At 36.2% G+C, this 27,402-nt stretch overlaps 1 protein-coding gene across 1 annotated transcript in view; it reads right to left on the reverse strand.

Annotated features, from left to right (window-relative positions):
* LOC150102348 (poly [ADP-ribose] polymerase tankyrase-like) overlaps positions 1 to 27,402 on the reverse strand; it is a 1,002,656-nt gene that overhangs the window by 464,472 nt on the left and 510,782 nt on the right. The window contains 2 exon segments of the mRNA XM_090399561.1: positions 14,986 to 15,027; positions 18,294 to 18,341. Of these exon segments, the coding sequence (XP_090255687.1) occupies positions 14,986 to 15,027; positions 18,294 to 18,341 (90 nt within the window).

The raw sequence follows: 27,402 nt of genomic DNA on the forward strand, positions 1-27,402 counted from the left end.
GTTTAGAGAGAAAGAAATGTTTTGAGTATAAAAAATGTGAGTTAAGTTGAAAGTGGAAGAATGAAGTATCTGATATACATTAGATAATCTAATAGTAGACAAAAATATGATAGCATGAAAAAAAAAATGACCAAAATTAATGTAGATGATGATGAGGAGGACACTGAGGAGTAACACAACCTACTTACGTAGGTCCTTCATAGAACAGAATGTGAACTTGAGTGAGTAGAGAAATAATTGGCTTGTGGCAAAGCAGGAGGGAGACTGAATGGTAAAATGAATGGGAAAATTATGAAAGTGTAAGAAACTGGGAGCAAGAGAAGGCATTATATCAATATTCTATGATAAGAAGTGTATACTTAATAAGAAAGTGATGAAAACATGCTTCCCTGGTGCGAAGATAAAGGATGTTAGTTTGGGGGGGGGGTAAAAGCATTGGTTGTTTTGGTATTGAAGTAAAATGAAATGAAGCCATTTCAGTAAAAGTGATCTGAAAGGTGAGAACTATGCAATAAGAAAGGATATGTAAGAATTGTTAAAAGAAGCAGAAATGAAGACAGAATATAAAGATTGTAGGTCTTTTGCCTCAGTGTGATAGGGGACTGAATTGAGAAGTAGGACCATGATTGTTAATGAGTCAATAAAAAGATTGTGCAGGTGGAATGGTGTGCAGATTATAGATGGAAGATGCATGAAATGTATTTGATGGATGAAAGGGTTTGTATATGCCTGATGGATTGCATTTTAATGGTTTTTTAGTTAGATATTTGGAGAGAGAGTATTTTATGATTATTTAATGATGCATATAGTTTTACAGATTTCAAATCTGAATGGATTGGTAAATACATTGCGTATGGGTAAATGTAGATCCAAAGGAATGTTGAAATGCATGTTTACAGTTTTCATATCATGCATGCATGCATGCATGCCGGTGCAAGTATTGGAAGCATCAGGCTAATTAGTGTTATGATGACCTATGACTCATAAATCTCTTTCTCTTCTTCTTATTCGCCGTTCTTTTCATATGCTTCTCTTCTCCAGAACAACCTTTCCTGTAAAGCTCCATACCTCCTGCAACGTCCATTGCTCCTATCAGTCTTTGAAAATCCTAGAGAGAGAGAGAGAGAGAGAGAGAGAGGAGAGATTTTCTTGCTTATCCATATCTACAGCATGTCTCCAAGGTGGACAGCATCTAGTGGATAGAGTAATGTAGGTAAGGTAAGTTGGTAAGATGGAACTCTACCCTCATGACAAGGATTGGCTCTGAGGACTGGGCTTTGGTCATGGTGAGGTCCGAAACAGGTATTGCAGCACACTAGAATTGGGCAAAACTGTCCAATGATGGAACGATTAAGTCCAGATCAGTACACCTGGCACCACATTTCACTGCCTTCACATGAAATGTCTCAGTTGCATAGCATGCCAATTGGCCTGTCAATTGTGACTCTTTCTGCCTGCAATTAACAGCCAACTCAGACTATTGGCATGGATCAGGGAAATGTGACTGTCTAATTAAAACAAAGCATTGTGATGTGACAGTCAAGAAGTGTTGCTGCCATGTGATCTTTACCCATTGTTGTGAATATTTAAGTGAAAGAATATCAGTCAAAAGTCATGGGTAATGTGCGGGAGGAAACATGACTTTCATTGAAGTGGATGATACTAGATGATGGATGGAGGTCTGGTTCTGCTGGTTCGAAATAAGCCTGTTTCAAAATTCCTGTTCGAAGGGTAAGTCCGACTACACCTCAGGACTGTCTTTATAATAGACGATCCCTTAGAGGGAATATTGAGTGCTACTCTTAGAAATTTCAGAAATTATAATGACAATTTCGAGTGTGGTCTGCGTTAAGTTATAGATTACCTTTTAGAGCATGTTAAAAAAAGTGAATAGTTAGGACTGGTAGTTAAGTTTGTGTGTAAGTTAGTTATTGGTGTTAGGGTGAAGAAGATTCAAATATATGAGATTAAGGTGAGTGTTTGACGAGCTGAATCAATGGCAGCCCTGACCTGGCATTAGTGAGGTGCTAGACTCCATTGCTATACATATGGCCAATTTATTTATATGGCAGAGATGAGATTCCATTGTGATAAAGAATTACACTGATATGGAAGAATGTTATGAGATATTCCTTTTTCTGATTGTCTGTTGGAAATTAATTGCTTTGCTCATTTTTCGTTTTCCATTCACATTCACATGTAGTGGTTGGGTGCAGAGCTCTTAAACATCTACTTCATATACATTAAGGACCCTCTCAGAATCCTGTCTAGACACAGCAACAATACCATGCCTCGTATGTTGAAAGGTAGCTCTAGCTGCCTTTGTACTGTTATAGTATGATCTTTCTGGTTACGAGGCTACTACAGAAGCACCAAGGTAGCTGTTGAGACTCTGTGGTCACTGCCTCCTACACCTCACCATTCAGGTGTGACCTGTGGGGAACAAATTGTCTGCAAATGACTTAGTTGTACTGGTGTGGGTGTTCTGCTTAGATGTAAGTATGGAAGGCTGTGCTAACAATTTCCTGCTTTATAGTGTGTCTGTGTGTGTTTCAAGTTCCTTTTTACTTTACACAGGGTACCAGTTAATTAAAATTTCTGCAACTCTTCTATGTGGGATTGTTAAAACAAAAGATCAAAAAAAAGTTATTAAAAAATATCCATTTGTCTGCAAGATATTTCTGCCATTAAGTTTTCATTCTGGCCAGAAATGTGCTTCATGAAAACATAATGTACATTGGACAGAAATCTGCATATCTACCTAATTAACATGATTAGTAATGAGAAATCATGTTAATTAGTAATTAGAAATATCATTTTCATGACAACTCAGCTGTAACGTTGTTATTAAATATGAGCAAATTGCTAAAATATTGCCTCCCTTAGTAAACCACGCATACTGTTCCCTGCAGAGTATAGCTTTTCTGTTAACCGATATATGTTAGAAATGTTGTCAATTTCTGTATGGGTTCTTCCCAACTTCTCTCACCACCACCACTCCGGACTTGCTGATATGTCTACAGAGCTGTATCGTTTGTGCTAAGATAAATGTTTGCAGCAGAATATCATGATAATGGAGCAATAATAATAATAGGAAAAACTGCTGATATTTCATCTGTCCATATTTCCAAATTCTTATCCATGTTCTGCAACAGCTCTTCAAACACCATTCTCATACACTTATCTCTTCTTCCAATAGTAGTAGCATTGTGCAACATGTTACACACACCTAGTTGATATCTTATACATCAGTAGAATTATGCTATGCCTCTCCATTCCTACATGATAAGTAATGTGTAAGAAGCTTTTATTGTAAGTGTATAATTTTTGCTCAATTTACAGGGAAAGTATAACACAAAATAAACATTTTGAAGGAAATTTTTGGAGGTTGCCTTTTATGTCCAAATGCATTCTACACTGGCATATTCAGTACCTGTTATAACTCATCTTATTAAATGATTAAGTATTTGAAAAAGTCTTTGCAAAATAGAACAAGAAGTCTGGAAATCATTTAGAGATACTGTTGAACTATGTGGGAGCAAAAAGCTCTAATTAATCATATGGTTTGTCACTGGAGGTACACTTCATTCATTTTCACTTTGACTTCTTTCTTGTTAATTATGGAGAGGTGAGTAACTGGCAGATAAATGTTTGCAGCAGAATGTCATGATAATGGAGCAATGATAATAGGAAAAATATAATTTTGGTATCATTGGTAACTATTCTTTGTTTCTTCTATCATTCTTCTAAATGCATTATTGATGCATTGCTTCTGTAGTGCATTTGGAAGAATGACAGAAGACTGCCCTTTTGAATTGGAAAAAATTATGAGTTGATTTTTATTATGGCAACAGGAATTCTATGTAGGCTTTTTCAATTGTAGGTGAGGTAGCTGTTCTCATACAGAGGTACGATTTTTTTTTTTTTCTTTTTCTCCTGAACCTTTAGATTTTACTTCATGCATATAGGGAAATTGGCCAGAGAACACACACACACACACACACAGTTAACATACAAAATACAATTAAGTAGTGTTAATTAAGTGTGTAGGTGGAGAATTAAGTAGTATAGACAGTGTGCATGGTGAACAGTACCTTGAATTTCTTGGAGCCTGGAGATGTCATATAATAATAAATATCAACAAACACAATGTTTTTAGAAAGTTGCTGTTTATTTTTGTTTTACAAAATACTTTTTCTAATTTGCAATTATGAATGTATTTTAAAATCATTAACAATTCCTAGAATAAGCTTATTTACATAATAAAGAACTACAGTGTTGTTGGAAGACAATAAGTCCCATTTCTAAATTCTACCTCCTTAAAATATATCATCTACTTTTTTGATCTTTTCTTACAAAAGGCTTGTTGACTAGTGTACATAATATGTTGTAATGTTGAATGCCAGCATAGCTTCTTGGCAATAACTTCCAAGATGCTACATTATTGAAAGAAAAGCTTAAGTTCAAATCAGTCAGTGGCTATAGGAACTTTTCTAGGCTTCAGCTGATTCCTGAGTCAGTTGATCTTTGACAGGTGAGTGGGATTTCTTTCTTGAAAAGTCGATTTTAGAATACATGATATTCATACAGTAACATAATGTAATGTAGTTAGAATTTGGAACATGAAATGACAACTATTGTCTTCCTTATTCTCAACTCATAATATTTGTTTTCTGTTAATATGATTAGAATTGTTCTCAACATTTCTGTGATAGCAAAGGTTGGATACCTGCTGTCAAATGATTTCAAAGAAAATTTTGGGATCAAAGAGGGCTAGATAAGTAATGCCCTTTGAATTGCATTGTTATTTAATTTTTGAAACCACAAAGTATAGGTGCTTGCTTATTTATCAAAAAAACTTTTATAATAATGCCTTCTGCACTGAACTTGAACACATTCACAGCACCTTCTTAGGCAATGGTTACAATCCCTACCAAATCCAAAGAACATTAAAACCACACTTCCCTTGCATCCTCCAGAACAGAGACTACAAAAAATCTACTACCATCCCATATATTCTATATGCTGGAAAAATTGACAAAAATTCTAAAAAGATACGACCATATAACCACTTACAGACCGTGTAAAAATTTGTCACCCCTCATTTGCAATCCCAATTTAGTAGACACTCCTAGACCTTCGAGGGATCTACCAAATTCCATGCAGTTGTAAGCTGTGTTATTATTATGTAGCACCTCCAGGAAGTGCTACATAATAAAAGACTCATCGAGGGAGGCCACCTACTCTACAACTAACATCAACTACACCAATGCCATCTACCACCAATAGTATTTCCACAGGCAATTACAAACATCCGTGCCCACGGCAGGATTCGAACCCGCAATCTTTTAGCTGGAGAATGGATACGATAACCACTCGGCCACCCAGGCTGTTTGGCTGTTATTATGGCCAAACAGCTAGGACAGCCAACATAAGAATTGCTGAATACCAGGACTGCATCTTGTTCTATCACTACACTCATTTAGGACTTACTGACTCTACAGAAGGAAATTCAAATACAAGAGACTTCCTTGAATCCACTCATCCTAAATGAACTATCTAATCTCAATAAGTAATTGTATAAAACTGCCTCTGGGAAGCACTGTTCCTAAGAACTTCAGCCCAACAGTCAAGAAAATCAGTTCCAGCCCACTAGCAGGTACTATTTTAGGAATTTAGACTTTGCCTTTGTATCTTTCTGCTTTAATTTTACTTCCTTATGTAGTGCATGTATCAGTTTGTTCTGTGCTCCATGAAGATGGCAATGAGACTTTGCCAAAATAGCAGAAGTATTAAGTAAGTTTTTCTAATTAAAATATATTATACTTCGTTAATTTTCTTAAATAATACCCTTATGGATGACCAACATATAAGTCTTTCACCCAGAATTTGTTAGACTTTTCATATTCATTCTTTTTTTTTTTTTTTTTTTACTTGCAGCATAACAATAGAATTCTTATGGGTTGTATTTAGTTTGAGGAACCAGTTTCTTTTCATACTCTGACACATCTTTCCATAAATATCTTTATATCAAGATTATATAGAGAAACCTATGGAGAATTCATAACTAAATTTAACACACATGAACCACAGTAGTAGGTTTTTTTTTTATTATGTAAATATTTCGTCCTTAGGTATCTTAGGACATCATCAGTACAGTATGGCAATACTAGGAATGACAATAGAAAGGGTGCGTACGTATAAAGACATCCAAATTGCAATCAGTGGCGGGTTGCATCCTGAACTTAAATTAAATTACTTAAATTAAAATTGATTACAGTTAAGCCATTATTTTACACAATTTTGTATGACAATTTCCCATACTTTAAGGATGGCAAGAACATTGTTGCGGTTTAGATTTGGTCTGTGGAGTAGGGCTTCAGCATTATATAAGCGTTCATATAAATATGAAGATCTGTGTAGAAGTTTTGTCTTTTCCCAATGGATCTTGTGGTTAGGTTTTCAACTCCGTGTTGGACGAGGCCTGATTTATGCGGTTTGATGAGGCTGATATGGTCTTGATGTTCTGAAATGCGTTTAAAAACTGATCTGCCTGTCTGTCCAAAATAAGAGAGTTTACAGGAGCATGGAACCTCATATACACCAGGTAGTAGCATAGGTGACAGTTTGTCTTTAGATGAGGGTAACAAGTGTTAGATCTGGTTGATGGGTTTGTAGGTGGCAGCAAGATTGTATTTCTTCATAATTTTCGAGAGCCGTTCGGAGATGCCTTTGATATAAGGTATTGGAATCCTATGGGGTTGTTCTTGTTTAGGTTGAAGTGTGGAGAAATTGCTGATGATTTTTTGAGTTGTTTTGAGATTGTAACCATTTAGAGTGGCTGTGTTTTTGATTATTTCCAATTCTTGTTTTATAGAATCCTCAGGAAAGCATAATCTGTGTGCTATGGTTACCAATGATTTAACGATGCCAAATTTTTGAGAGGGATGATGAGCTGAAGTATTGTGAATGTAGTGGCCTGAAAATGTCAGTTTGCGATAAACAGAGGTGGAGATGGAACAGTCTTCTTTTCTCTGGATGTGTAAATCCAGAAAGGGGTTGCTTTGTGGGGATTCTCTTTCTAAACTAAATTTGATGCAAGGATGAAGAAAGGTGATTTTTTCTAAAAACTGAAGTAGGTCATGTTTGGGGTGACTCTAACTTTGGTTTTCGTTTGGGTTTGAATGCGAGGATTTTTTCTTCTTGATGTTCTATAAACAGATCTTCCAAGTTTGGTGATAAGGGAGACCCCGTTGCTGTTCCCTCCTCATGCTTGTAGATTTTTCCTTTCCGTGTGAAGTAACCAGAAGTGTTGTCAGCAGTTGAATGTCTTTTATTTTGGTGTGAAAATCTGTGGAGTTTTTTATTGAAGAGGTTGAATGGCATATGTTGGGATGGAGAAGGCTTGATAAAAATTTTGATAATTTGTAAGTCAGGCTGCTAATTGAATCAACAACAGGTATGAGCGGGACGTTGTTTTTCTGAAGCTTGGGTAAACAGTATATTCTCGGAGGTCTAGCATGGTATGTTTTTTTGAAGTTTTTTTGAAGTTTCTTCAGTTGTCTTTTTGTGGGATCATAGTCCAGTTTTGCATAAGTGTTTCGGTCTCGGAGTAGTGGATTCACTTTTTCGGTCATAAGAAGCAGTATTAAGAACCACTGTAGTATTTCCTTTGTCAGCTCTGGTGATGATTGTTTACTCAGGGATGAAAGCTTTTGATAAAAGCAATATTAACCTATAGAAAAAATACCTGAACCTGTTAAATCGATCTAAGAAAATATCAATAAATTACCAACCGAAAAATGGGTGGTAAACTTATCTAACCGCCTACTAATAGAAGATGAATTAAATGTTCTAGTAAGAGGCCATAAGTTTGCCATTTCCCCCTAAACATCTCCCATATCTAGATTTCATACACAACATTGAAAGAAACATCAAGCACCTCCCCAGTATTGAAGCCAACAAACTTCGTTTGAAATAGCAAAAATAATTTTTGATGCCAAACCTTCAGTTTTAAACATTCCATCATCAGAATTGAAAACTCTAACCTCCTTAAAACATAATAAAAACATAATCATCACCAGAGCCGACAAAGGAAATACTACATGGTACTTAATACTGTTTCTTATGACCGAAAAATGAATATACTACTTCGAGACCGAAATACTTATGCAAAACTGGACTATGATCCCACAAAAAGACAGCTGAAGAAACTGAACAAGCTATTTGATGAAACAACATGGTTAGATGAAGAATCTTCAAAAAAACTCAAAATATACCATGCTAGACCTCCAAGAATATACGGTTTACCCCAACTTCAGAAAAAATAATGTCCCACTCAGACCCATCGTTGATTCAATTAGCAGCCCAACTTACAAGTTATCAAAATTTTTATCAAACCTTCTCCGTCCCCACATAGGCCATTCAACCCCTTCAATAAAAAAAAAAACTCCACAGATTTTCACACCAAAATAAAATTTCACACCTTCAAAGGCTGTCAACAGACATGCTAATTAGCTCTGACATCATCTCTCTCTTCACTAATATCCCCCATAAAGAAACTGTAGAACTATTAAATCAAATATTTCCGTCGGACATTGTTGAACTGTTCAAATTTGTTATCACTTCTGGTGTTACTTCACATGGAAAGGGAAAAATCTACAAGCAAGAGGAGGGAACAGCAATGGGGTCTCCCTTGTCACCAAACTTGGAAGATCTGTTTATAGAACATTTAGAAGAAAAAATCCTCGCATTCAAACCCAAACCAAAACTCTGGCTTCGATATGTCGATGATATCTTTGCAGTCTGGAGTCACTCCAAACGAGCTACTTCAGTTCTTAGAAAAAATCAACCTTCTCCATCCTCGCATCAGATTTACATTAGAAAGAGTATCCCCACAAGGCATCCCCTTTCTGGATTTACACATCCAAAGAAAAGAAGACTGTTCCATCTCCACCTCTGTTTATTGCAAACCGACATTTTCAGGCCGCTACATTCACAATACTTCAGCTCATCATCCCTCTCAAAAATTTGGCATCATTAAATCATTGGTAACCAGAGCACACAGATTATGCTTTCCTGAGGACTTTCTAAAACAAGAATTGGAAATAATCAAAAACACAGCCACTCTAAATGGTTACAATCTCAAAACAACTCAAAAAATCATCAGCAATTTCTCCACACTTCAACCTAAACAAGAACAACCCCATAGGATTCCAATACCTTATATCAAAGGCATCTCCGAACGGCTCTCGAAAATTATGAAGAAATACAATCTTGCTGCCACCTACAAACCCATCAACCAGATCTAACACTTGTTATCCTTGTCTAAAGACAAACTGTCACCTACGCTAATACCTGGTGTATATGAGGTTCCATGCTCCTGTAAACTCTCTTATTTTGGACAGACAGGCAGATCAGTTTTTAAACGCATAAATCAGGCCTTGTCCAACACGAAGTTGAAAACCTAACCACAAGATCCATTGGGAAAAGACAAAACTTCTACACAGATCTTCATATTTATATGAACGCTTATATAATGCTGAAGCCCTACTCCACAGACCAAATCTAAACTGCAACGATGTTCTTGCTATCCCTAAAGTATGGGAAATTGTCATACAAAATTGTGTAAAATAATAGCTTAACTGTAATTAATTTTAATTTAAGTAATTTAAGTTCAGGCTGCAATGTGCCACTGCATGCAATTTGGATGTTTTTGTACATACACGCCCTTTCTATTGTCATTCTTAGTATTGCTATACTGTAGTGATGATGTCCTAAGATACCTAAGGACGAAATATTTACATAATAAAAAAACAAAAACAAAAAAAACTACTGCTGTGGTTCACGTGTGTTAAATTTAGATATTTATGTCAAAATTCACCTGTGATATAAATTATTCCACAGTATGATTGGGGTAATCATCTCTTGCCACAGTCTCACTCGGTAACCTGCCTGCGGTCACATTCCAGAAAATATTTGTTATTTTAATATTTACACATTAATGCTAAAGATAATTATTTTTAAAATACTCTTTTCAGATTAAGAGAAAATTAAATTTTTTACATATCAAGCTTTTATATAAGCTGTTATTAAGCGATGCTTGGAAATAAGGCTGTCAGGCATGCAAATAAGTTTAATGACAAAATTAAAGGCATTGTTAAAGGCTATTCATACATATCATATCATATATCAGAAATATATAGATAGATAGTTATACTCACATCATTGTTTGCTGTTTTTGTTTAGAATATAATGATTTTCTTCTTGCAGTTCCTTGTAGAAGAGCTTGGTGCTGATGCTACTGACAAGTTAAAAGACACTGAAGGAAACTGTAAGCATGCAAAATAAATTTTGCTACTGATTTTATTTGAATTTTCCTCCCTTTAAATGTCCAATAAGCATTTGTTATTAATCCTAGTGTTGTGAACTCCAAATTTTCCTTATTAATCATTACATTTTAATTATTTTATAAACAGAAGAGATATACTAATATTATATTGAGTAAGTAAAAGGCATTAAAACTCTTGGAAGTGCCACAGATGGTTAACCTTTAATTTGAGGTGTCTGAAAGTCACCCTTTAAACTCTGTGCATGTTAGTTTATTCCTGTTTAGTTTCTTCTACTGTCTGTTGGGAAGCCTATATATATATATATATATATAGGCTTCCTAACAGACAGTATATATATATATATATATATACATACATTTAAAGTATGTTTCTTATTTTTGAATAAGGTTCTACTGACCATTTTCTGGCTAAAAATCAAAGGAGGCTCTGAAAGTCTCATGGTTTGTAAGAATACTTATGCAGATCATCGGTGTAAGAAGTGCAAGAATCCAGAAATAGACATTTTTCACAAATGTTTATTTATGAAGTGAATCTAGAGCGTTTGGGAAGCTTCCTTATTACTTATGAGTCATTTCTGTGTGAACACTTTATTTCACTTAAGTTTTTTTTCAGATGTTGGTTTAGTTTAGTGGAAATTGGAGGAAACATAGATTATATATAGTAATGTGTTCTTTACTAAGTCATCCACATGGAGAAAATCACTCATCTCTTACGCAAATTAAAGCCTTGCAAGTCTCCCCTCCCCAATAACACTATATCTATGCAAGCCCATAATGATAATGAAGTTATTTCCTATTTGATCCTCCTAAAACAGTACCATTAGTTGCATTCCAATTATGTTATCTATCTAGTGGCTAGTCTGTGGAATAACCATTCTAAAGCCGAGAAAGAAATTTTGGGTCCCTGTTCAAGAAAACATACCCATATTGGTGGTGGAAGAAGGGGGGGGGTCCAAACATAGTTTTTTGCCACTTCAAGTGTTGAGTAAGTAAAAAGCATTAAAACTCTTGGCAGTGCCACAGATGCTTAACCTTTAATTTGAGGGGTCTAAAAGTCACCCTTTAAACTCTGTGCATGTTAGTTTATTCCTATTTAGTTTCTTCTACTCTGATGGTTTACTGTCTGTTGGGAATATATCTGGTACTAAAAGTACCACCAGTACAAAGATATAGACAGAGGGTTTGGTTGCTGCAGACTTTACCATTATTTGCCAAACATCACTATTTTGCACTTCTGAGATTTACCTCTGTGCTTTGCAGTTTGTGCAATCTATCCTGGCTGTCTCACGAAAGTTTTAGAGTGAGCTTTAAAGTAAGCATTTAGAAGCATATAAAATAAATTTTACTGTATTGTGATTTTTTTCTAAATGTTATCTTATATGTATGATGTCTATGCAGTCTATTTGTCAGTCTTACAATTTTTCATTATTATTATTATTATTTTTTATTTATTGCAGTTTTTGCATCAGTTTTAATATACACCCCAAATATAATTATTAAACTGAGTATGGAAAACCATGATATGTTTACACATACACAAGTGCGTGCACATATTAAAAAGGTGCTGCATGGTCCTTTCTGAGAAGCCATTGACTTTTATTAAAAGTTCCTGCTGTAATAGTTGATGTATAGAACAAATAGTATGAACATGTTGTAATAAAATTTTAGAATTCCAGTTTTTTGTAATGGATGGTGAGCTGAATGCTGTTGAATATAGCATCTAATGAAAATAAGCTTTCAATAAACAGAAATAATCAAATCACCTGATGGTGAACCAAGGAGAAGAATATCAAAAAAGGACTTTTTTTTTTTTTTTAATTCCTTCTTCCCATAAGGCTATCTCATACATGAAATCAATATGCTATAGGTACTGTAAACACTTGTGGTTAATATATATATACAAGGGAGTGCTGAACTGTTGTGATAATCACCATGAAGAAATTCAGATAGAACCATGTAGCTTGCACATTATTCTACATATTCCCCCCAAAGTGTTATGTACTTGTTACAACACTGCTGCATCATTTTCAATCCTGGGAGAAAAGCCTTTCCCTTGTTGCACAAACCAGTCCTTTTTGTTCTTGGTTTTGTGGAAAGGGGGTCATAATATGAAATTTACAATATATAGAGAAGGCAGTTTGTTATACATCACCAGTGTAATTGATGCACCGATGTATATAATGAGATATACTCTCAGTTGTAACATATATTTGCTTTCTTCTTTGCTTTGTAAGAGCGTAAAGATCTTTTTCAGGCAGATATGCTCCATCATCCCACAACAATGTGCACATCCTCTTGTATTAGAAACGTTGCAGTTTTTCTCATATAATTTGTAAGTTAACATCAAATTAAAACATTTGCAGTGCACACAGAAGAATCAGTATGTGTGCCAGTTCTTGCAAATTCTTAACTTTGAACATATTGTGTGAGGCAACAAATGAATTCTGATAAACCAAAATGTGATTTTGCATAATAAAGGCATTTCTTAATGGCATAACACCAGTACAGAATATGCACGTTTCATCTCGACAAGTGTGAGCTGTAACAAATGCTATAAAGATAAATACTAATGCTGATTGCTAGTTTTATTTACTTTTTAAAAGTAAAGAAAAAAATAATTTAAATTGTATAGATTTATTATTGCACTATAATAATTATTAAAACACTTAAGGAATAGAACAACGTAGTTAAGGATATAAATTAAATTAAACTTTAATAAATATTTTCCGATTTTTCGGCAACGTCACATTGCCATTTTCTAAAGGAACTTACAAAAACGTTACGTGCACGTAGGCACTACAACACAGAAACTGGGAATGAAGAGATGAAGCTATTGTTCTCCTAACAGTCCTGATGGTGCCCTCTAGCAGGCTAAGTAGGTGTTCTTGGCCGTTGGGCCGAAGGTCTGCAGATGTAGGCCTCCCAAATTTGGGGCAGTCGCATGCAACCAAATTTGTTGAGATTTGGAGAATTTCTTAGGGCTGAGGCTGATTCCATAAAGAGTCTTTCAAATTTGTATTCGCTACGGTGTATCACTGTAGCTTTCTTCCACCGTATTCTGTGGCGTGTATCCAGAGCATGGTCCGCAAGCCCAGAATGACTGTATTTGTGAAAACAGATGTAGTCCTTGTGTTCCGAAATTCTGATATTTGCTGTCCTGCCTGTTTGGCCAAAGTAAGACAGTTTACAACTGCAAGGGACCTGGTAAACACCAGGTAGGTCTTTAGTGGAGCGGATAAGGGATGCCAATTTTCTGTAAGGTTTGTAACAGGAGATCAGGTCATTCACCCCCCCCCCCCCCCACCCCCCCCCCCCCCCACCCCCCCCCCCCCCCACCCCCCCCCCCCCCCACCCCCCCCCCCCCCCACCCCCCCCCCCCCCCACCCCCCCCCCCCCCCACCCCCCCCCCCCCCCACCCCCCCCCCCCCCCACCCCCCCCCCCCCCCACCCCCCCCCCCCCCCACCCCCCCCCCCCCCCACCCCCCCCCCCCCCCACCCCCCCCCCCCCCCACCCCCCCCCCCCCCCACCCCCCCCCCCCCCCACCCCCCCCCCCCCCCACCCCCCCCCCCCCCCACCCCCCCCCCCCCCCACCCCCCCCCCCCCCCACCCCCCCCCCCCCCCACCCCCCCCCCCCCCCACCCCCCCCCCCCCCCACCCCCCCCCCCCCCCACCCCCCCCCCCCCCCACCCCCCCCCCCCCCCACCCCCCCCCCCCCCCACCCCCCCCCCCCCCCACCCCCCCCCCCCCCCACCCCCCCCCCCCCCCACCCCCCCCCCCCCCCACACCATACTGTAGACCTTTAGGCTGAATGTTTGAAGAAACTGCTGTTTGAATGCCCTACGAAGCTATTAGATGGTTGAAAAATTGAGAATTTATTGAGATTCTTCTATAAGCAGTTCTTTTAACTTTCTGCAAATGCCCTTGTTTTGTTTTTTCAATTATATGCCATCTAACTTCATATACAAGTACTAAAAAACACAAAATTATCTTTACTTTCAAGACAGGTTTCTTTATAATATCTAAACATATATTAATGATTTATTTGTATCTCCTATATAAAAATTTGACAATTAAATATGCCATAATCACATTTATGTAGTAGCATAAAATATTTACTAGGGATACTCTAATAAATAACATGTGCTTATTAATCAAACTGAATATAATAATTAACTAATATCATTAAGATATCTTATTTGTGTGTCTGTGTGTGTGTGTGCGCGTGCAAAAATTTTATGAGTTGTTTATACAGATGACTCTTACTACAACAAATCATATGGGCTAGAGTAGCAGCTTGTTAAAAATTTGACAATTTCTCATTATAAAAGTTTGATGATAAAGTAAATTATCATAGTGAACTTTCTTCCTTTAGAATAGCATGGTCAGTCACCATTTTTCAGTATTTTATTAAAATTGCTATAGTGAAAATGAACTGTATGTAACACTGAAAAAAAATTATATTACATCAGTTCAGGGGTTGCAGAGTTTTACCCTTTCCAGTAAATCAGGATTTTTGCATGAAGAGACATCTGCAAAGCATAAAACACCCAATAGCTGCATAAAAACTGCAAAGTGAAAGCATCCCTAATATTTTTAATTATAACTCACTAGAGAAAGATCAGATTATATTTACCTTTATAAAGATCAGAAGTCTGTTTTCTTCTCTTTCTAAACACTTCAAAGAAAGAGAAAAAAGAAAAAAATGAACATATATATATATTAACACTGCTAGTGAAAAATAAATTACAAAATGAGAGAAATAACATACAGGGTGTTCGGGATAAATTTGACATATTTATAATTAATTATATTTTTCCGTAAGTTACATGTATTAACACACACTTCTCTTCATTTAAAAGGTTGGACCCTTCTTCATTCATATACAAGATGTCAGAAAGGATGGATAGCTGGAACCCACCTGAATCATGGAAGAGAATAACTTGTATCATGATGATTCGTGCCGGCCATCAAAATAAGGATATTTCGACTGCTGCCCAATGCTCCCTGAATACAGTAAAAACAATCAGGCATGAACTAGAGACTTGCAATGGTGACTACGAGGATGTAGCAAGAAGAAAGATCCCTAGCAGACGATCTGATTGCGTTCGTACAGCAGAATTCTTCGCAAATCTGCAGGAACAGGTGTTGAAGATCCCTGGCATTGGAATTCGGGCTTTGTCACGTGAAATGAATGTTGCAGCCTCTACTATGAAGCTTGCACTCAATGAAGACCTCCGCTACTACTCATACAAGCGCTGCAAAGGTCAGCTGCTTACAGAAAAGGCCCGTGAAAAACGTTTGATAAACGCGAAGAAACTTCTAAGCAAAGTGAAACATCCTGCGGAACCACAAACAATCTGGTTCTTTTCCGATGAGAAAAACTTTTGTCAGGATCAAAAACACAACACGCAGAATAACAGATGGCTTGCATACAGTACAAAGGACATTCCTCGTGTAATGCAGACTAAATTTCCCCAAACTGTGATGGTTTTCGGATGTGTATCCTCTGAAGGCAATGTGATGCCTCCGCATTTTTTCCAAGAGGGCCTCAGGTTGACTTCAGATGGCTACGTGGAGTTGCTAAACACTGTAGTCAAGCCCTGGATAACAAGGGTAGCCAATGGTAGGCCGTATGTATGGCAGCAGGATTCGGCCCCTTGCCACACCTCTGGGAAAAGTCAAAAATGGTTGTCTGAAAATTTCTACGACTTCACCAGTCCAAATGTTTGGCCTCCAAACTCCCCAGACCTTAACCCCATGGATTATTTTGTATGGGGCGCAGTTGAAAAAGACACCAATCGCACTTCCAGTAATACAAAAGCCCAGTTAATGGATAAAATTAAAACAGTTTTTGCGGCCCTTCCCAGGGAGACTGTAGCATCAGCTTGTTCGAGGTTCCGAAGCAGGATTGAAGCTGTGATCGATGCTAATGGTGGTTATTTTGAGTAAATCTTGTTGATAGTATTGTAATTAACTCTGCCTGTAATGTTTTTTGTCAATTCATTAAATTTAATAGATACAAAGAAGATTTTCTTTTTCCTTACGAAACTGTCATATTTATCCCGAACACCCTGTATCTGCTATGTCGTTTTTTATAAAAAAAAAAAAAGGAAAGAATATCTTTTCATAATTCCATATCTTTTACAAGTTTTGTAAAAGGACAAATTATTTTATTCATTTACTACATGTTTTCCATTAAAAATTTAATATTAAGTATACTTGTTACCAGGTTAATTATTTTAGTAAATGGCATGATTTAAGAATTTAAATTTTACCAATTTAGATGATTTGGTAAATTAAGAGTTATACAGTTGACTCTTGCTACAGCAAACTGAAAAGTGATCATACAGATGACTCGTACTACAACAAATCATATGGGCTAGAGCAGCAGCTTGTTAAAAATTTGACAATTTCTCATTATAAAACGTGTAGACCATTATAAAAGTTTGATGATAAAGTAAATTATCATAGTGAACTTCCTTTAGAATAACATGGTCAGTCATCTTGTTAAAAAAGGAGTGGTTTGTTATATATACCGGATAGTTGCTGCAGAGAATTTTAATAATGCAGCATTGTACTTATTGAGTTTTGTTGGGGAATTTCTGGTACTTTATTATAGTGACAATCAACTGTAACAATTCCACAACTGTATAAAACAAAACCGCTGGTTCAATTTTCAACTGCTGATTCAAAGAACAGCTGTTAATCAAGTTAACTTCTGCTATTTAATAAGCAGAAGTTAACTTGATTAACTGCAATGTAACAACACAGTTGTGACATTGCAGTTAATAAATAATGTAGAGTGATTTAATGCTATTCCTTTATGCTGATATTCTCTTACTCCCCTTTACAAATTTATTCAATAAGAAGTAAGGAAAATTTCTAACACCTGATATTGCTTAGTCAAAAATTTTCAAATTATTTGCTTTACAGTAATTTTCTGACAAGAATTTTTTCAGATTTTTTTTATTGTAAAAACAATAAGTTTTTAATCTATTATAAATTTAGTTTAATCCTTTATCAAATGGGAGCAAACAAAGTTTGCGCCTGAAGTAAGGTAGTACAACACTGGGCAACTCATAGCAAAGGTGGACCAAGCCAACCTCACTCCTATCTCGGTATCTCCCATAATGCAAAACACATCTCCTTGCGGATGTGTATAATGTTATGCATTAAGGGAAGGGCCACTACCCCGACTAGTTTGACCTTTATTAAGGTCTCTTCAGTGGGAGCCAGGCCCAGAAGTGGAGATACTAGGCAGAAGCAATGGCGAGGTCATCTTTACCTATCTATAGGAGTTGCCAAAAGGTGTACCACCTTTTTATTAAATTACTCTGGATTTAGAGAAAGATGTTGAAAGTTTATTTTTCACTTGGTTAGACTATAATAAATTTAGTTTAATCCTTTATCCAAGTGTGAGCAAACAAAGTTTGTGCCTGAAAATATCTTCAGGACTGGGGTACGGTAGTACAATTAGTAGCCATTGCTTCTGTCTGGTATCTCCATTTCTGGGCCTGGCTCCCACTGAAGAGACCTCAATAAAGGTCAAAACTAGTCGGGGTAGTGACCCTTCCCTTAATGCATAACATTATACATATCTGCAAGGAGATGTGTTTTGCATTATGGGAGATACTGAGATAGGAGTGATGTTAGCTTGGTCCACCTTTGCTGCAAGTTGCCTGGTGTTGTACTACCTTACCAAGTCCTGAATATATTGTCAGGTGCAAACTTTGTTTGCTCACACTTGGATAAAGGATTAAACTAAATTTATTATAGTCTAACCAAGTGAAAAATAAACTTTTTAAGTTATTCCTTTTCTCTGTCATGTCATTGTACTGATGGAAGATAATGAATGCTTGCTAGCACCGTGATGGAACTGGACACTAATTCAATTATTACATAATGCACATACAATTATGCTAGAGCCAAGGTTACACTTACCTGTAGTATTTCTCCTTGGGTACAAGAGAGACCAGTTCTCATTCTATGCTAGAAGAAAAAAATTGAGAATTAAAAGGATATGAGAAGAAAACAAAAATTATTTGCTGACATTGTTACTTCACAGGGCAATAATATTTTGGAATAAAAACAGCAAATTAAGTAGATAACACAGTTTATTAAGTACAAATTTATTGGACAAGTATTTTACTTAAAATTAAGTAAAATTATAATAAAAATTAATATAGCAAATATAAAAAAAAGTTTTCGTGCAAATATCTTAAAAACAGATGTGGTGAAAAATATAAATTTCATTCAAAAACTTATTTGAATACTAAGCAAATGTGTAAAATATTGTTGAAGATTACTAATTTCAAAATATTCGTATGTCACATCATTGCTAATAAAGGTGCCTGTACACTGACCATTCAGTACCACAAGAAAAAAGAAAAAGTACCGTACATGTGATAATATGTATGTACCATGAGAGGAGAATGAATAACTAATTTAGATGGACTTCTTCTGAAAATTATCAAGGAAGAGTAATTCTGATTTGAGTATAAGTATGCTGTTTTGCGATTGTCTCTATAAAGAAGATTTGTGAGAGTTTGTCTGTTGGAGGTAGAAAATTGTGGATCTCGTTGATTGGTTTATACGTGGCAGCAAGTTTGTATTTCTTTATTTTTTGTAAAAGCAAAAATATAGCTATGATATGTTGATGTCTTTGCAGTGTGGAGTCACTCAGAACAAGAAATATACTCATTTTTAGATAAGATTAACAACATTCTTGCATCAAAATTCACACTAGAAAAAAGAATCATCACAAGGTATCTCCTTTCTTGATATACACATCCAATGAAAACAAAATGGTTCCCTTTCCACTTCTATCAAAAACCAACTTTTTCAGGTCGTTACATTCAGAATTCATTGGCTCACCATCCATCTCAAAAACATGACATCATAAAATCTTTGGTATCCAGAGCACACAAATTTTGTTCCTCTGAAGAATCTTTAATACAAGAACTGGAAATTATAAAAGATACAGCCTTATTAAATGGATACAATCCAAAAACATTTCAAAAAAATCATCAGATGCTTCCCCACATACACATATTCAAGAAGAAGCCCATAGGACTCCGATGCCAAATATCAAAGGCATCTCGGAATGTCTGAAATTATGAAGAAATATAAACTCACTGCTACCTATAAACCAATCAACCAGATCCACAATTTGCTACTTTCTCCAAAAGACAAACTCTCACCTATGATGCTATCTGGCATATACAAACAATCAATGTTCTTGTAAGACATCTTACTACGGACAAACAGGAAGATCTATAAGTAAACACATCTCTGAACATCAGGACCACATCTGTCTTATCAAACTGCACAAATCTGACTTTGCACAACATGAAGTTGAAAACCCTAACCATAGGATCCAGTGGAAAAACACCAAGCTGCTACATAGATCCTTATATAAACATGAGCATTTATACAAAGAAAGTGCTGAAGCCTTACGTTACAGACTCAATCTGAACTGTAATGACTGTCTCACTATCCCAAAAGTATGAGAAATTATCCTCAATTATATAAAATAACTTCATCAGATATATTTTAATTTAATTTTAAAATAACAGTTTAATAATTCAATTATTTTTTTAAAAAATTCCTCAAATCGAGGGATTTGGATTCCAATGTAAGCATGCACACTAACTGTTCCTTTGAATGCAATTCCTAGCATTGTTTGTAATAACTGTACTGATGATGATGTCTTAAGATGAAATATCTACACATTATTAAAATTTAATTACTGTGGAATATGTGTGAATTTTTAGTTATAAATACTCCACAGATTTCACTATATAATATACACTTCATAGATTGTCCACACAGTTAGCCTAGTGGCTTTGCACTTCACAACCATATGCCTGGGGAAGGAGTGTGCTAGATTCGATTCCGGTCAATGATGTGTGGAGCTCAAGGATCCTCCTCGGCAATAGCCAAGTTAGCCGGTCTTGGGCAGAAGGGTTTTTTCTGCCAGTTTATCTGGTGTTATTCATCCCGCAAGCAGCCAAACTGTTCTGAGGACATACATGGATTACAGTCAGGAATACTGACCCAGCAATAGGGCTGAGTCATCAGCCTATGCCAGTTCCGGAGCCGGATAAAATTTGGGGGGACTAAATGGTACCATGAATAAACTCCCGTAAAAAGGAGGAACACTGTATCATCACATGGAATTTATTTATTTTTTATAGATTTTCTTATCCAAAAATATTAAATTCACCCATTCTCTGACTCATTCTATTACTGGATTGATTAAAATATACTTAATGACATCTACCGTCCGCACGGATAGCCTAGTGGCTTTGCGCTTCGCAACAATATGCCTTGGGAAGGAGTGTTCTGGGTTCAATTCCCGTCGCAGACGTGAGGAGCTTAAGGATCTTCCTCAGCCATAGTCAAGTTAGCCGGTCTTGGACGTGGACAGCAGGATTTTCTCCCCCAGTTTATCTGGGGTTTGTCATCCTGAAAGCAGACAAACTGGACCTGAACACACACAGATCTACAGCCATAAATACTTAACCCCCCATGAAGGGGCTCAACTCGCCCCAATGGGGAGGAGGAAAAAAGGGAGGAAACTTCATATGAATGAAAATGACATCTACCAAAATAAATACCTTGTTTTCACAATAACAAAATGTTCATAGTCAGTTTCTTTATTAGGGCCTTTTCCGAAAATATAAAATTTTCTTCTTTTTTTCAATAGGATGCTCATTTTTTCTTCCCCTTATATAGCACATAATATTATTCCTCCTGTCTCAATGAAGTATAAATATTTCTTAGCTCTTGTAGATCTACCTATTTGATGCACAATTTACTAATTTTTGTACCAGAGAAAAAAGTATAAACATAGATATACCAACCTTGAAGATGATCCATGTGAAGGATGTCCAAAAAGTGTAACACCACCAGAAATCAATGATCAAGAGCACGATATCATATTGGATGACTGGTGAGTCAAAGTGTGTGAAATTGTGAGACTATATGCATTTCAAAAGAACAGGTAGGATATATTTTGCATGAAGAATTGCATATGAAAAAGCTTTGCGCAAGATGGGCGACATGATTGCTCATAGCAGATCAAAAATGCACTCACATGAAAATCTCTGAGCAGTGCTTGGAGCATTTTAACAAGAATAAAACTGCTTTTGTACATTGATATGTTACTATGGATGAGACTTGGATACACCATTACACACCAGAATCCAAACAGCAGTCAAAACAGTGGACAAAAGCCATTTGTTCAGCACCAAAGAAGACAAAGTCGGTTCCATCAGCAGGAAAGGTCATAGCATCGGTGTTTTGGGATGCTAAAGGCATTTTGTTTATTAATTATCTTGAAAAGGGTAAAACAATAACCGGGGAATATTATTCCAATCTTTTAACTAGACTAGATGAAAAAATTTGTGAGAAAAGACCCGGTTTGCAGAAGAAAAAAATCATCTTTCATCAAGACGATGCACCTCTCCACAAAAAGTGTTTTGGCAATGGGAAAATTAAGGGATCTGCACTATGAATTGTTGGAACATCCATCCTATTCCCCATATTTGGCTCCCTCTGACTTCTATCTGTTCCCAAAACTAAAACTTTTCCTCACTGGTCAGCATTTTTCTTTGAATCAAGAGGTGATTGCAGCTGTAGAGGGGTATTTTTCAGATCTTACTGAGAACCACTACAGGGATGGATTAATGGTGCTTGAGCATCACTAGAATAAATGTGTTAGTCTTAAGGCATATTATGTTGAAAAATAAAAATAATTTTGAAATTATAAATTTGTTTTTTCATTGTTAGGCTGAGGACTTTTCAGACCCCCCCCCCTCATATATGTCTAGATCACATCCCCTCTCCTCCTTATATCTACTAACTTCTGCGAATTGCATTTTGTCAATCTGTCTTCATACTCAACATTCCAGGGACCAGAAACCTTTTGTCATTCGTCTCTGAACCTTTCCAATACACCATCTTTTTGCAAACCAGGTGACCAAATCTGTGCACAGTAATTTATATGTGGCCTGATCAAAGCTTTATACAAGGGAAAATAACATCCTTACTTCTTCACAGTGCACTCTGCATTATTCCCATTATCCACTGTGTTGTCTTCACAATTTTAGGTCCTTGTCTACAATCACTCCCAGATCTCTCATCTCCTCTACCACTTTCTCGATATTTCCACTGATTGTGTACTCTACATTCCATCTCTGCTTCCCAAATTTCAAAACCTTTCCCTTTGTAATATTGAATTGAAATCCCTGCTCATTTACCCATTCAGCCATTGTATTCAAGTCCTCTTTCAAAGCTACAGCATCCACTCTACTCCTGATAGCACTCCTCAACTTTGCACTATTGGCCTGATCCAGCTTGTTCTTCACCAACTGCTTATCACCATTCAGACCTCTCCAAATATCATTTACATGCAAATTAAACAGCAATGGATCCAAAACAGACCCTTGCGGTACACCACTAGCAACTTTCCTCTTCGAGGATATCGCTCCTCCATAGACAACTCGCTGGTACCTATCAGACAGCCAATCTCCAATCCAGCGAACTAATCTACTGTTCAGCCCCATCTGTCCAATTTAATTACCAGCTTGTCATGTGGCAATTTATCAAACGCCTTTGCAAAATCTAAATATACCACTGTATGTGCAACACCCTTATCCAACACATTCGTCACTTTATTATAAAAAGTAAGCAGATTGCTAAAGCAAGATCTCCCTTTAGTAAATCCATGCTGGCCGGCAAAGAGTATTTTTCTGTTGTCAACCCAATTCTGAATCTTGATTCTAACTAACTTCTCTAATACCTTAACCACAACTCCAGACACACACACTGACTGGACTATAATTGAAAGCCCCTACTCTTATCGCAATTGGAACAATTTTACCCTCTTTCCACTCCTTTGGAACTTGACCCAGTGAAAGACTCGTGTTGAAAAAATATGTAAAAGCTGTTAACTCTCTGAAAAATTCCCTCGAAACAAATAGTAAAATAGCATCAAGTCCCACAGCCTTATTTACATCAAGTCTATTCAATTCCTCATATACTTCCTGATCACTTACTAACAGTTCCTCCTCCTCCTTTCGCATGGCTTTCAAGTTCTGCAAGATGTCATCATTCATAAGAACGAAACACCTTTAAAAATTGTTCATTAAATATCTCCACTATATCCTCTGCGGTGGCTACCACTCCTCCGTTTTCATCAATCAATCCCATCCTACCATAATCATTCTTTCTTCTACTGGCCAAATATCGAAAAAAAAAAAAAAAAAAAAAAAAAAAAAAAAAAAAAAAAAAAAAAAAAACCCTTAGGATTTTTTGGCTGCTTTAGCTAACTGCTGCTCATAGTGCACTTTTGCTACCCTTATTGAGTCACCTTCCTTGCCTTCTTTTTGTACTTCTCATGCAACTGGTTGTTAGAGCTACTCATCATGTGTTTCTTCCATAATACCTTCTTCCAGATTACATTTCACACTTTAATCGATTCATCCATTTCACGCCTGCTCTATTTAACCTCTTAACCTTAGGAATATATTCTGATATTGCCTCCAAATAGTTCTTAAGTAGGCCCCCAAGCAGTATTGATATCCTTTTCATCCAGTTCCTCTTTCCAATTTATTATCGCAAGCCATTTCCTGAGCTCTTCATAATTACCAGTCTTATAATTCCACATATATCCCTTTCTAACAGACATCCTTGAATGACTGATCACCCTGCAAGTGATCATTCTCACCAACTGGTGGAAGATTTGACACCTCATTTATAATAGCATCATTTGATGAGATGATCAAATCTAATACTCTTGATCCTCATGTACATCTCTTATTTACAATCTCTGAATAGGTACTAGTTTCAGAATCATTTGATGTTAGAGATAATTGTGAATTTACCTTTCCCAATTCATTTTATTTACAAATTTCATTTCTGTACTTTTCAAATATTTGCTTAAATTATTTAAATTAGTCCTAAATTTACAGACTCATCACTATCAAATTCATGTGATTCATCTTATGAATAGCATGAATTTTAGATTTCTCTTCCTCTTGATTCTAATTGGTATCCCTAGATGATTTATCATCATCAGATAATAGAGATCTAGATAGGTAATCAGCTACTATATTTCTTTTTCTGGAATATAAGCCACATCAGTATTATATTCCTGAAGTTCTAGTGCCCACCTAATTATACGTTCATTTTTATCCTTCATAGTAGTTAGGAATGGCAGAGAATGGTAATCAGATCTTATTTTCATAGGTTGTCCTAACAAAAAGTATCTAAATTTTTTTTAAAAGAAGAATTATTGCTAGTGCTTCCTTTTCTAAGGTTGAATAGTTCAATTCTGGACATGATAATTTCACACTAATAAAAACTACTGGCTTAAAATCTTCACCTCCTTTCTGTTCTAATACAGCAGCAATGAGGGTCATTTGAAGCACATCAGCAGAAAGATAAAAAAATTCATCAAATTTAGGAAATGAGAACTGGAATGATAAATGAGAACTCCAGTTTTGGAGCTTTAGTTATGCCAGTTTTAGGTTGTCAAATGCTTCTTGTTGAGCTTTATCCAAATTGAATCTAATACTTGTCAAATACGCTATGGATCTCAATAGCTGCAAACAATTAGGAATAAATTTTCTATAGAAATTTAACATGCCCATGAATCTATAAACTTGCCCAACTGTTTTTGAAGGTTTAACTGATAATATGCCTCCTACATTTGACTGGCATAATTCCCTTGTTGCTCATTTTATGGCCTAAATACTCAACTTCTTTTAAGAAAAATTGCATTTAGAGCACTTTAAAGATAAATTTGCTTCATCTAATCTCTTTAAAACATTCCACAAGATTTTACAATGGTTATCTAGATCTTTTGAATAAATTAAAAAATAAATTAGAATCATCCTGAAAACAGATGACTACATTTCCAAACATTTCTGATAACACAGAATAACATAAAACAATGGAATGGCATGGCACAATTTCTTGAACCTTGTGGTAATCCTAATTGCTTTTACTGCTATATGGCAGAAATATCAGCTAAGTATTTTCTGCCTTTCTTCGAAGATATTTAAATCCAGAATTTACATCCAGTTTTATAAAATGCTGTGCTCCCTCCAAACAGATCAATAATTCCTCAAGCTTACACAGAGGGATATCAATAGGCTTTGTAACCTTATTGATGGCTCTCAAGTCTAATACAAACCTTAGGATTCAATTTGGTTTTTTCAATTAAGATGAATGGACTATAATGGACTATTCCACTGAGAATTTGACTTCTCAATTATTCCTGCCCATTCATATTCCTGCAGTAGTTTCCGAAAACACTCCATATATTTCAATGGAGTTTGGTATTGCCTAATGTAAATAGGAGATTGAGTACAAATCTGCAATGAGTGTTCCAATGCATTAGTGCAAGACAATGAAACAATATCCTCTGTAAAAACACCAGAGAAAAATTTAAAGAATTACAGAATTCTATTCCTTTCTTCACTAGTGTTTGCTAATTTCATTGAATTCTGCACTAGGTTCTCTTTTAAACACTTGATCATTATCATCAGTGTGTTTCAAAACTTCATGAGACTGCTCTAATATTCCTATGTCACTGATGTCCTGTCCAAACAGTATTCTAGTCCACACAAGGACACCATCAACAAAATTACACGCAAAAGCATGATGTTTCAGAAAATCAATACCAAATATTACTTGTATATTTGGATTAGAAGAACTATTAATGGATGACAAACTTTAAGGAAAACAAGGAATTGAAATAAAAGCGTTTATTTGCTTATCAGCTAAAATTTCTGATTCAAATATGTCCTTTAGCTTAACTGGATAACTTAAAACTGAAATGTCATTTGGAATTAGTCTTAATTTTGTTAAACAAACTATAAGAAATGTGTGACATATGTGCACCAGTGTCAAGTAAGATTTCACAAGGCATATTGTGTGCATTGGTGCATGTGTCTAAAGGTCCACTTTCTACAGTCGAAATACACTAATAGTGTGGTAACCCTTCTTGGAAACTTCCATGTCTACAACTCACATTGGCTTCCATGTGATACATCCTAAACCTACTTAAGAATGTGCAGTTGTATCCAGAAAAAGGGAAAACTGATTAAGATTCTCTCTCTCACAAACTTGTTCACTTTATCATAGATAACTGGCCTGAACTGTCAAAGGATTATCTCCTTTAGGATAAGGAGATAATGCTACATCAAACCCTCTTTTAGGGTTTGAGTTGCCTTTAGCTTTACCCATGTCTAATGAGTAGTTTGATATTTCTGTCATCATTGCCAATATGATTCTTTCTTTTAAGGTTACACGCTGATCAGCACTCATAACACGTGTGTAAAAGATTATTTTATTAATTACTAATAAAATAAAACTTGACGTTTCAATCCCTGTTTCGAGGTCATCATCAGAAGAATACAAGTGTATATGGAACCAAGCTACATGCTCATGCCCTGTATACCGGTAAACTAAATCTACGTAGTTAGTTAATCCTTTTCCCTAGCCTGACCTCTAGTGATAAAAAAATAAAATAAAAAACAAATAAATAAATACAACTACAATAAACTGCTACAGTCCTCATGTATTAATATTCTTCTGGATAGTTCTGATTGTTATAATATGATTTCTTTCAGTTGCTGTTGAATGTTACAAACACTTCACCAGGTTGTCTTCTTGTAGTGAGATTTTTCTATGGCTAGTTTAGGTTGTTATACAGGTTGTAGATGGGTCCTCCACATTCTTGAAATGGTTAGGCCATCATTTTTGTTGAGATTTGGGTTGTGTTTGAGCATTTCACGACTCTTTAAATTTTCTCTCAAACCAGGTTTTGGTGTGGTGTAGGGACTTCGTATTTTTCCAATTGATTCTGTGGTGTGTTTGGAGTGCATGGTCAGAAAGGCCGGTTTTACCAAAATGGAGGTATTTAATGTGTCGTTTGTGTTCGTCTTGTCTGATTGGGATAGTTCGCCCTGTTTCCCCTATGTATGGTATGTTGCATGTGCATTGTATTTTGTATACCCCTGGGTGGGCTAGGTGTGGA

The sequence above is a fragment of the Typopeltis vanoorti genome, chromosome 10 (genome assembly GCF_054136105.1).
Source record: "Typopeltis vanoorti isolate ZY-2024b chromosome 10, IOZ_Tvanoo_1.0, whole genome shotgun sequence".
NCBI classification, from domain to species: Eukaryota; Metazoa; Arthropoda; class Arachnida; order Uropygi; family Thelyphonidae; genus Typopeltis; species Typopeltis vanoorti.